Source organism: Saccopteryx leptura, chromosome 10 (genome assembly GCF_036850995.1).
Source record: "Saccopteryx leptura isolate mSacLep1 chromosome 10, mSacLep1_pri_phased_curated, whole genome shotgun sequence".
Classification (NCBI taxonomy): Eukaryota; Metazoa; Chordata; class Mammalia; order Chiroptera; family Emballonuridae; genus Saccopteryx; species Saccopteryx leptura.
In genome coordinates, this window is record NC_089512.1 from 40645573 (window position 1) to 40657893 (window position 12321).

The window sequence follows — 12321 nt, forward strand, 5'->3', positions numbered from 1 at the left end:
CTAAGCCAACTGGACAGGGCCCACCCAGGATAACTTAAAGTCAACTAATTAGGAACTTTTATCACATCTGCAAAATACTTTTTCTTTTTTTAATTATTAATTGAGAGGCAGAGACAGACTCCCACATCCACCTGGCAAGCCCCTTATGGGGTGATGTTCTGCCCATTTGGGGCCATTGTCTGTTGCTCAGCAACTGAGCTATTTTAGCGCCTGAGGTGAGACCTTGGTGCCATCCTCTGTGCCCAGGGCCAACTTGCTTGAATGAGCTATGGCTGTGGTGGGGGTGGAGGGGTGGAAAAGCATATGGTCACTTCTCCTGTGTGCCCTGACCAGAAATTGAACCTGGGACATCCACACCACAGGCCAATGCTCTACTGCAAAGCCAACTGGCCAGGGTCTGCAAAATACCTTGACAGCAGCAGCTAGATTAGTGTTTAAATAACTGGGGAATGTAGTTCAGCCTAGCCAAGTTTATAAATCAAAAAGCCATCACACAACAGCAGCCAATATATGAGATATGTGTCCCTTTGCTTTTTCTTCTTCCCTGTGCCAATACACCAGTGGAACTAAACCTTAGAAGAGGGATATGGAGGGATATGGAGGCAAACCATATTGCCTTCCCCATAGATTCCCAAGGGAGGAAATGGGAGGACTTAAATAACAGACTACATCTTCTCCTGACTCATGGCCTTGGAGCTATAAATTGGGCATGCTGTAGGGAAGGTGGAAGCTTTGAATGGATATGTCACAATTTTAACAATGGACAGCAAGTGGGAAGTTATGTTATCTGAGATGTCATTAAGATACTTGCTGACTAGCAAAGAAAGGAGATTTAATATAGCAAGTTTGGGTACAATAACTGGAGACAACACTCTACTGAGTTAAGACAACTAAATAATAAAATGATTAGATTACAAAATTAGATGAACTATTGAAGATATTAAACAAAGAAGAAAAATAAGTGGCTAGAATGGTTAAGGAAGGCTTATTTCTAAAAGGCATAATTTGTACTGGGCCTTCTTAAAAGATGAGTATTTAGAAAGTTGGAGCAGTGGGGAAATATTGAGAATAAAGGCTTAGAGAAATAATATGTACACGTGGGGAGTGAGGACAAGAACACTGGACTGATCAAAATATGTGTGTTAAGAAGCCAGTATTGATAGGCTCTACACTAGGCAAGGTCATGAGAGCCAACCAGAGGAAATGAGATTCAATGAGGTAGTCAGTAGGAAATCACTGTAGGTTCTTGAATGGGGAAAGCTTGAGGGAAGTTTTGTTTTCAGTCTTTTACAGACAAATTAATGTATAGTAGTATAATATAGAATAGATGGATTTTAGGTGAGAAAGATTGAGATTCAAGGGGGCTAGTTAGGATGCTATTGTAGTATTCTAGATAGGAATGAACAATAGCCTGATCCAGAATCACAAAGGTAAAACTGGAAGAAGGGAAATATTTCAAGGACAAAAACAGTAAGATTGATGACCAGACAGAAGTGTGGTCGCAGAAAGGATAACTCAGAGTTTTCCTTGGTTTCTAGTTTGGGGAATTAGAAATGGTGGTATTGCAAATATGAATAAGGAAGTTTGGGAAGGAAAATCTGTATGGGAGACCATGACTATTAATTAACTTTGTTATTAAGCTGAAGTCATAATTTGAAGTGGAAATGTCCTGATAAAAGTTGGAAAAAAAGAACATCAAATTAGCTTGATTGCAACATGCATGAAGGACTGCAAGTGGAAGAATTTGAAAGGCTTGGAGGCACAGGTGGTGGTTTATTATATAACTTTTTCCAACTGAAGGCAGTATCCAGTAGAAAAGAAAGTAGTAAATAGGAATGGAACAGTTGGCTACCCAGATGGTGTTGAAGAACAAAATAGAGATTGATATTTGGACCATGGTTTAAGATCCTGGAACTGATAGGTTTTTGGCAAGGAAAAGGAAGTATGTCATGAGAATAAACAAATAAAAAGGTTCCCTCCCTCCCTCCTTTCTTTTTCTTTCTTTCTTTTCTTTTCTTTTCTTTTCTTTCTTTCTTTCTTTCTTCCTTTCTTTCTTTCTTTCTTTCTTTCTTTCTTTCTTTCTTTCTTTCTTTCTCTTTCTTTTCTCTCTCTCTCTCTCTCTCTCTCTCTCTCTCTCTTTCTTTCTTTCTTTCTTTCTTTTGGGAGTGGAGTAATCATTTGGAAGGAAATTGTTCTTAAATGGATAGCTAGATAATGAAAGAGAACTGGGTGAACAACTACAGGGTTCAAAGAAAGAATATTGTATAAGATTCCCAGTGTTTCAAAAGAGTTAATTATAGGTGAAAGGAAGCTGAATTTACTGTTAACAATTATTGAGAGTATACTGTATGTCAGCACTGTGGAAAATTCTTTATGTGTATTATTTCATAGAATCCTTAAAAGAAGCTTAACTTTTTCCCTATTCAATGTGTTATGACCATCTTTCCATGTAAGTAAAAAACTGCAGTCTTTTTTTTTTTTGTATTTTTCTGAAGCTGGAAACGGGGAGAGACAGTCAGACAGATTCCCGCATGCGCCCGACCGGGATCCACCCGGAACGCCCACCAGGGGCGATGCTCTGCCCACCAGGGGGCGATGCTCTGCCGCGACCAGAGCCACTCTAGCACCTGGGGCAGAGGCCAAGGAGCCATCCCCAGAGCCCGGGCCATCTTTGCTCCAATGGAGCCTTGGCTGCAGGAGGGGAAGAGAGAGACAGAGAGGAAGGAGGGGGTGGGGGTGGAGAAGCAAATGGGCGCTTCTCCTATATGCCCTGGCCGGGAATCGAACCCGGGTCCCCAGCACGCCAGGCTGACGCTCTACCACTGAGCCAACCGGCCAGGGCTGCATTGTCATTTTTAATGGATGCATAGCATAGTATTCCATTGTATGAAGGGTCATGTAGAAAGCTACAGCAAATTTCCCTATTAAACATTTTTCCACACCATTTTGTATGTTGTTTTTTTTTTTTGAGAGAGAGAGAGAGAGAGAGAGAGAGAGAGAGGGACAGACAGACAGGAAGGGACTTTTTTACTTATAATTTATAATATAGACAAATAAACACAGTGAGAAGGAAAGTTTTTACCTAGGTTATGTTTTTCTCATTGAATTGGTAGAGAGACAGGTAGGAATGAAAAGATGGAAAAATATCAGTTGTTTGTGACATAAAGATATGAAATAGAGTCTGACCAGGCGGTGGCACAGTGGATAGAGTGTTGGACTGGGATGCGGAAGGACCTAGGTTTGAGACCCTGAGGTCGCCAGCTTAAGCGCGGGCTCAACTGGTTTGAGCAAAAGCTCACCAGCTTGGACCCAAGGTTGCTGGCTGGAGCAAGTGGTTACTCCATTTGCTGAAGGCCCGTGGTCAAGGTACATATGAGAAAGCAATCAATGAACAACTAAGGTGTCACAACGGAAAACTGATGATTGATGCTTCTCATCTCTCTCCGTTCCTGTCTGTTTGTCCCTATCTATCCCTCTCTCTGACTCTCTGTCTCTATAAAAAAAAAAGAAAGATATGAAATAGAGCTTAATGAGTAAAAAAAATAAGCAGAATGAGAAACAGGAGCAGACTTAAAATGAGAAGGTAAAAGGGTAGATCATTTCAGTGGGCCTTATATATCTAATAAGGCATATTACCAGATCATCTCTTCCTATTACACTTTTAAGAAAAACTTCTTTTGCAACTTCTATTTCTATTATTGAATTAGTTTATATGATTATAATAGAAATGAAAACTAAATTTCAACTAAATGAATATGTCCATTTGTCTTTTTTTCTTTCTTAAATAGAATTATTTGAAGAAATGGATACTTCTCCTTCCAAAAAATATCCAGTTAAAAAACGGGTGAAAATACATCCCAACACTGTGATGGTGAAATACACTTCTCATTATCCCCAGCCTGGGGATGATGGATATGAAGAAATTAATGAAGATTATGGAAATTTTATGGAAGAAAATCCAAAAAAAGGCCTCCTGAGTGAAGTGAAAAGAAAAGGAAGAACTTTTTTTGGAACCATGGATACCCAACCTCCACCAACAGAAGACCCAATGACCAATGAGATTGGTCAGTTCCGGAGTTTTGCAGAAAAAAACATTTTTCAATCCAGAAAAATGTGGATAGTGCTGTTTGGATCTGCTTTGGCTCATGGATGTGTAGCTCTTATCACTAGGCTTGTTTCTGATCGTTCTAAGGTTCCATCTCTAGAACTGATTTTTATCCGTTCTGTATTGCAGGTCTTATCTGTGTTAGTTGTGTGTTACTACCAGGAGGCCCCATTTGGCCCCAGTGGATATAGATTACGACTCTTTTTTTATGGTGTATGTAATGTCATCTCTATCACCTGTGCTTATACATCGTTTTCTATAGTTCCTCCTAGCAATGGGACCACTATGTGGAGGGCCACAACCACAGTCTTTAGTGCCATTTTAGCTCTTCTACTTGTAGATGAGAAAATGGCTTTTATTGACATGGCTACAGTTATTTGTAGCATCCTAGGTGTCTGTCTTGTCATGATTCCCAATTTAGTTAATGAAGAAAATTCCTTGTTAAACGCTTGGAAAGAAGCCTTTGGATACACTATGACTGTGATGGCTGGGCTGACCACAGCTCTTTCCATGATAGTATACAGATCCATTAAGGAGAAGATTAGCATGTGGACTGCACTGTTTACCTTTGGTTGGACTGGGACAATCTGGGGAATATCTACTATGTTTGTTCTTCAAGAACCCATTATTCCATTAGATGTAGAAACCTGGAGTTATCTCATTGCTATATGCGTCTGTTCTACTGCAGCATTCTTAGGAGTTTATTATGCCTTGGACAAATTCCATCCAGCTTTGGTCAGCACAGTACAACATCTGGAAATTGTGGTAGCAATGGTCTTGCAGCTTCTAGTGTTACACATATTTCCTAGTGTCTATGATGTCTTTGGAGGGGCAATCATTATGATTAGTGTTTTTGTCCTTGCTGGCTATAAACTTTACTGGAGGAATTTAAGAAGGCAGGATTATCAGGAAATATTAGACTCTCCCATTAAATGAATACCTGATTATTATCTTGTTAACCATCAGTTATTAATAGGTACACTGCCATTTTAATATTCACCTATGTCTTTTGTGTTGTATAATTGACAGAGTGCTATATAATATTTAATTACAATATACAGATGTAGAAAAATATATTCTAGCCTATTATATTCAAAAACAAATATTAAATACGTGAAATGCCATGAACCTCTTGTCTTTCCTGTTATTAGCATAAGGTAATTGTTGTAGAAGGAGAATGTTAAACTTACATCACTAAAGAACAACACAGGGTTGATGAACCCTTTCAGACAGAACTTCAGTGGTCCTAAAATTCAAACATTAGAAAAATGTTCATGCCCAGTGTTTTCTAAATATTCAACAAAATCCTTCAATATTCAAAAATCTTCATTTGTGAAAAGTACACTGTAAGCTGAAATGCTGCACACCAAGCCCTGTTTGTTATGTACTTGCACTAGAAAAGTAGAGGTGATTTGGCTGGGTAAGGGAGCTTGTGTTAAGGCAAAAAGAGGGAACACAAGAAAGGAGTTAGTTTGTCGATGACAATGGTGCTTATTCTACCTTAGAACAGGAAATTGTTCTTCCTCTTGCTATGCTGTATTAGGCAATGCATAGGAAATGGAGGTAGTAAGAATGGATTCTTGCCAGCTCTACTTAGTCTATGCCATTTTTTGACTTATGGTGTGAGGCCTAATAAGGGGCAGGGTCTACTTATTTTCAGTGATAGGATTTCTTCCAAAATTTCCCTTGTTTAGATTTTGTAGCTAGTACATGTATGAGCTTTAGTACAGGTACTCCTTGGCCCTGAAAGACACTAGCAGTAATCAAAGTATAGCAGAAAATTGATACAACATGGTATCCTCTGATTCTTTATAAAAGGGCCTAAAAAGTCTGTAAAAGCATATAAGGTGGCATTAAGTTGGGTCTGATTTGGGAAATTTTTACTAATTTAGCACAAACCAATGTTGATATGGTGCTGGTTATTAAGCTATTGTTACTGAGCTCTCAATTCACCCTTCTATACTTTCCTCTGTGATGCTATGGCTCAGACTGTGCAAACTACATTTTTCCTATGGTAGCTGATGTCTCACTAGGTTCCTCCATTAAAGGCCATTAGAAGGAGACTGGAAGTCAGGAGAAGGGGCAAAAGAACTTCTTGCTTTCCATTTGTTTGCAGTTTCTATCACTGTTACCTCACCAATAAGCAATGGCCCCCCGTTCCAGCAGAAGCAATTGATTTCAGCCCTGAGCTTCTTTTGGTACACCTCCATCCCCAAACAGCCTCTTCATATCCCTCTCAGTAGAGGAGGGCCAGCTAGACAGCATCCTCTCAGGAACTGGAGCTATGGTTTAGGTGGGTCATTCCTCTGAGATTCTGAGACCTGATAGTCCAATCTCAATTCCTCTTTTTCACTAGCCTTAGGAGGTAGCTGCTCTCACAGTTATCACCTCTGGGCTACTTCAGTGTTCCTTTTTTGCTTTTTCAGCTCATCTGTTATGGACAATGTTGGCTTTTGGTTCTTGAGTTTGGCAAAGAAAGAATTTAGAGCCAAGAACTCTAGTGCAAGAGGAAGTTTATTTAGCAGGCACAGCAAAAGTATATCTGAAGAGAAGATTCGAGCAGGCTGTTCAGAGAGCTGCCTTGGCCTTTTAGAAAGAAAGTCACAGAAACAGAAGTGAGCCAGTTGGGCTGTGTGACCTCAGGAAACAAGTTACAGGACAAAAGAGGGACCCTTGGAAACAGGTTCAGGGGGTTAGCCAGGGACAAGCTGCCACTGCCCTCTGTTCCCGAATGCAAGTTTCATAGGGACTCCTAGAGCTTAGGAAGAAGCTAAGATACACCCCTGAAGAAAGGAGGTATGCATGCTCTAGAGCAGTGGTCCCCAACCTTTTTTGGGCCACGGACCGGTTTAATGTCAGAAAATATTTTCATGGACCGGCCTTTAGGGTGGGACGGATAAATGCACAAAATAAAATTATGCGACTGGTATAAAAACTGTGGTATTTTTAAATATAATTGTCGAACTTACAAGACAAGTGTCAAGAGTGAGTCTTAGACGGATGTAACAGAGGGAATCTGGTCATTTTTAAAAAATAAAACATCGTTCAGACTTAAATATAAATAAAACGGAAATAATGAAGGTTATGTATTCTTTCTCTGTGGATCGGTACCAAATGGCCCACAAACCGATACTGGTCTGTGGCTCGGGGATTGTGGACCACTGCTCTAGAGAGAGCACATGCTGGGTTCTCTGTCTGAAGGGTTTTTATCTGTTTTCTAAAGGCTGGAATTTAAGGGGAGGTCTCAGGGGAGGACCTCAATAGAATACTCATTAGCTTTCCTGGTGTGTCCTTCACTATGTCGATGCATCAAAATGAGTGCAGAAGTCATTCTTTAGTCAGTTCACCCACAAAGAATGTCACCTGAAAGAAACCGGGACTGAGGCAGGTCTGCCCCAGCAGTCTGAAATGTGTAAGATAAGACCTTGTGATTTATTATCTGCCTGTAAATTGCTCAGTTTGTTCAGCTGTTTCCCCATTCCACTTGCCAAGGAATTTATTTTCCTAGCTTCTTAATATCTTGTCTCACATCAGTGTTAAATTCTCTCTGTTGTAATATCTTGTGATTTCTATTTTCTTCACTAATCTTTCTCCAAACCTTCCCCAACAGAATCCATAGTCATTAGTAGGGTGCCTACGCTTTTGGGAAAACATTAACATTCAGATTTTCCAGGAATTATAGACACTGGCTCTCAAAATAAATTATCCAAATTGAAGCACAGAAAGAAAAAGACTTGAGTCTGACAAGGTGGTGGCACAGTGGACAGAGCATCAGACTGGGATGCAAAGGACCCAGGTTTGAAACACCAAAGTCGCGGGCTTGAGTGTGAGCTCATCCGGCTTGAGAACAGGCTCACCAGCTTGAGCACAGGGTCACTGGCTTGAGCCCAAAGGCTGCTGGCTTGAAGCCCAAGGTCACCGGCTTGAGAAAGGGGTCACTTGCTCTGCTTTAGCCCCCCATTCAAGGCACATATGAGAAAGCAATAAATGAACAACTCAGATGCCACAACAAAGAATTGATGCTTCTCATCTCTCTCCCTTCCTGTCTGTCCCTATCTATGCCTCTCTCTGTCACAAAAAAAAGAAAAGAAAAAGACTTGAAAAAAAATGAACAGCGCCTAGAATGACATGTACTAAGGACTAAGTCTAGCATAAATATAGTCTCAGAAGAGAAGAGAGAGTAGGGCAGAAAAAAATATTTGAAGCGCTAATAGCCAAAAGTTTTCCAAATTTGAGAAAAAGGAAAAAAACAACAAACCCAGCAAAACATAGAAACAGGGATATGTAAACCCAAGCAGCATTAATACAAAGAAAGCCACACCTAGTAACATAAGTGTAACTGCTGATAAACAGATTAAAAACCAAAATAAAACAAAAAACACCAAAATCTTAAAAGCAGCCAGAAAAAAAGACATATGACACTCAGGAAAGCAATGATAATTGCTTCTCATCGGGAGAAATGGAGGCCAGAAAACAACAGAAGGACATTTTAAAATGCTAAAAGAAAACCCTCTGATGGCTTCTCATTGCCTTGCCTATAGGATAAAGTTTAAGGTCCTTAACTTCAATAAGCCAGTATTGCTTACATTGTCAGTTATCTTCTGCTCCAGGAATATTATTGTGTAATACCTATTTTATGCAGACTTCTCTATGTAGAAAGCCCTTCTTTTTGCCTTACCGTATTTCCCCATGTAGGAGATACACCCTTTTTCAAAAAATTTGAGGTCTAAAGACTGGGTGTGCGTTATACAGTGGTTGGAGATTTTTTTTACTTGCATTTCCCGCTTTTTTGCACTTGTTTTTATACTCATTGTTGAAGACAGTGATTCGTCCGTCATCAGACACAGATGAGGACAAGCTAATTGGATGGGAGTTTTGATAGTGATGAGAAGTTGTAGGAATTTTATGATGAATAAAACTTGAGTTCAATAACTTTATGTAATACATTTAAAAAAAAAATTTGGGCCCCCAAATTAAGGTACATCTTATACATGGGAGCGTCTTATACATGGGGAAATGTGGTATTGTCTAACTAGCCTACCTATACAACTCTCCTCCCCTTGTGGCTTAATGTCTCCCTGTACATACTATCACAGTACTTACTACAGTATATTAATAAGTATCTGTTCATTCTCTGACACTGGATTGAGCTCCGTTAAGTTTACAACTGATCTTTAGAGCTCCAGTACCTATTGTAGTACCTACCACAGAGTAGACTCTTAATAAATTTTTTGTAGAATTCCCATAAAAGTATAATAATATTCAATCCAGAAATTAAATTTTGTTTTCAGGGTCCAAGTATAATTTTTATACTTCACAGTTGAACCTGTGATTAGTTATTTCTTGCTGATTATTAGGTAGGGCTACTTTTTGGTCCTAAACAGTTTTACCTGACAATTATGCTAATGAGATCATTTTCTCTAATTGAGTCTAACCAAAAACTATCAAGTTTCCTGGGAAAGGCCTTGAGACATGGAGGCTTATTTTTTTTTCCTTGTCTTCCTCAATCCTTTTCTTGGGGATTAATGAAGTGAGCTGCCTGCAAGTTTTTATCCTAGACAGATTAGCTACTCACATCTGAAGCCCCATTTCCAGTTCACAGGTCTTAAGCTGACCTAATTTTTTTTGTTGCTTGATTCTAGCTAGACCCTGGTCCACTCAGCACTAATTAGCAAAGGTGATTCCTGTTTTTGGTTTGAGTTCCGCTAAAAGAGAAGAAAAAAAAGCAACATGCATGTTTGTTTGGAAGTTGGAGAGATTGTGCGTGAAAGTCAGTCTCTGGAATAACTCTCACCCCATAAGAACATGGACTCCATTCTTTCTAACTTCATCATACTTCAATTTCATACATGACTTTTTGCCTATTTATTCTTCCATCCATGCCTTCTTCTTTCATTTGTTTCCTTAATTTTTAACTTCTTCTCTTTTTCATATATTTTCTTGAGTTTTTCTTTTTTAAAAGAGTTCTTCATAAAAATGGGTGATGAGGAAACAAGCGAAAAAACTAAAGGAAATAATAAAACATGTTTACAGGGAACTAAAACAGTTTTGAATCTCTTGATTCTACTGCTTCAGTAGGTGGCACATGGTAGTCAAGAAATCTGCATCAAAATCTTGTGAAGGGTCTGTTAGAACACTGGCCCATTCAAAATACATATACCCTTACAAAATAAAATCTAAATTTATGACTCAAGCATATTTTTTCTGGGTTTATTTTCCCCACTTACGGTAGGTATATTTTATGGCAAAGACTACTTTACACATCCCTGTCTCCATCACGTTTTATGTGTAACTAGGATTGAACTAAATTTTCCTAAGAGTTTCCTGTGTGATTTTGGAGAAATAGTTTGAACCTCTGGACAATGGTTTCTCCAATGTCAAGAATAAATACAGCCCTGGCCGGTTGGCTCAGTGGTAGAGTGTCGGCCTGGCGTGCGGAAGTCCCGGGTTCGATTCCCGGCCAGGGCACACAGGAGAAGCGCCCATCTGCTTCTCCAACCCTCCCCCTCTCCTTCCTCTCTGTCTCTCTCTTCCCGTCCCGCAGCCAAGGCTCCATTGGAGCAAAGTTTGCCCGGGCGCTGAGGATGGCTCTGTGGCCTCTGCCTCAGGCACTAGAGTGGCTCTGGTCTCAACAGAGCAACGCCCCGGATGGGCGGAGCATTGGCCCCTGATAGGCGTGCAGGGTGGATCCCGGTCAGGCGCATGCGGGAGTCTGTCTGACTGCCTCCCCATTTCCAGCTTCATTAAAAAAATACAAAAAAAAAATAACTATAATGTCTCAATCCATAAACTATAAGATGTATCAACAAATAAAACTATTGTATTAGTCAGCTCAGGCTGCTGTTAAAAAATACTGCAGACTGGGTGGCTCAAACAATAAAAATTTAATTTCTCATAGTTCTGCAGGCTTAGTTCCATATCAGGCTGCCAGCATGGTCAGTTTCTTGTAAGAACTCTCTGGCTTGTACATGACTGCCCACTCACTGTGTCCTCTCATGGTTAAAACAGAGAGCAAGCTCTCTGGGATTTCTTGTTATAAAGACACTAATCCTATAGGATTAAAGCCCCATTCTTATCATCTCAGTCAATTTAATTACCTCCAAATACAGTCAGATTGGAGGTTAGGGCTTCCACATACAAATTTTGGGAGGGCACACACAATTCAGTCCACAGCAGCCACAATCAAATATACAATGGTATTCAGACCCTTAGAGTAAATTCAAAATTCACTTACATTATTCACTGTGGATGCCAATAATGTACAGCAATAACAGACTTGCTATTGCTTAGAGATCCATGATCTATTTCCAATAGTTACCCTGAAGCCAGGAACAGTCCACAGGTAATTTGAGCTTGACCTTGTGATACTATACATGGCAAGCAACCTACACACTTATTTGCATTCAAATGAATTTTGAAGTTATATGCAGAAAAGTGTGAACTCTTGGGACTTCGTGTCAGGGCCAGGATTAAAAATGGGAAAGGGATTTGTATTAACACCTTCAACAATATTTACCAAGGATATGTCTGAAACATGCTACGCACTGGGGAAAAACAACACTGACATGGTTCCTGACTTAAACGCAGTTTATTTCAGACTAGGTAGGAATATGGGCAAAGTATTTCAACACCTGGATGGAGAATATATCAGTGTTCAATGAAAGGTACGTCACCCAAGCAAGTTTCCCTGAGGAGGCAAGCCTAACCTGAGCCACAAAAGCTGGTTAGGAAGAAATGAGACATGTTGTGGGGGGCTGTAGCCTCGCGTCAGGAGAACTAACTTACTAATGACCTGGCAGGAGGCTGGTGCTGGGCCCCTAAGAGTGGGCCGGCCTGTCACCAAGGCCACTGGGCTTTCTCCTCATAGCATGACTGCCGCAAACAAGACTGGAAGTTACCTACACACCAGTCTGACGACACTTTGAAAACCCTTAGAGCCATCTTATTTCGGTTTGTGGCTTAAATTAAGCCTACACCTTACATTTTTCTTTCAGGTCCCCATTTCAAGGACTTTTGGTTTTTCTTTTTTGCTCCCCGCCCCCCAAGCACCTTCATCCGCAAAGATTCTCTTCAGGTGCAGAAACCTGGAGGAAGATCCCAGAGCAGTTGGGGCTGATCTCGGGAAGCAGTCATTTTTTTGCTGTGGAGTCTCTCCTGAGGGGGCGAGAAGGCCCAAAGTAGTCAGTTGGGGAGGAGAAAGCAACGCGAGCCTAGAT

The 12321-nt window shown here is 40.3% G+C and overlaps 1 protein-coding gene and 1 non-coding gene across 3 annotated transcripts in view; one reads left to right on the forward strand and one right to left on the reverse strand.

Moving 5' to 3' along the window:
* SLC35G2 (solute carrier family 35 member G2) overlaps window positions 1–5223 on the forward strand; it is a 70537-nt gene extending 65314 nt beyond the window's left edge. For both annotated transcript variants that reach the window (XM_066351552.1, XM_066351551.1), the window contains one exon: window positions 3789–5223. In XM_066351552.1, the coding sequence (XP_066207649.1) occupies window positions 3803–5041 (1239 nt within the window). In that variant the 5' untranslated portion in view covers window positions 3789–3802 and the 3' untranslated portion in view covers window positions 5042–5223. The remainder of the gene's footprint in view (window positions 1–3788) is intronic.
* On the reverse strand, window positions 2767–2842 carry TRNAA-GGC (transfer RNA alanine (anticodon GGC)). The gene has a single exon. It is a non-coding gene; the product is annotated as a tRNA-Ala (tRNA).
* Window positions 5224–12321: the final 7098 nt, after the last annotated feature.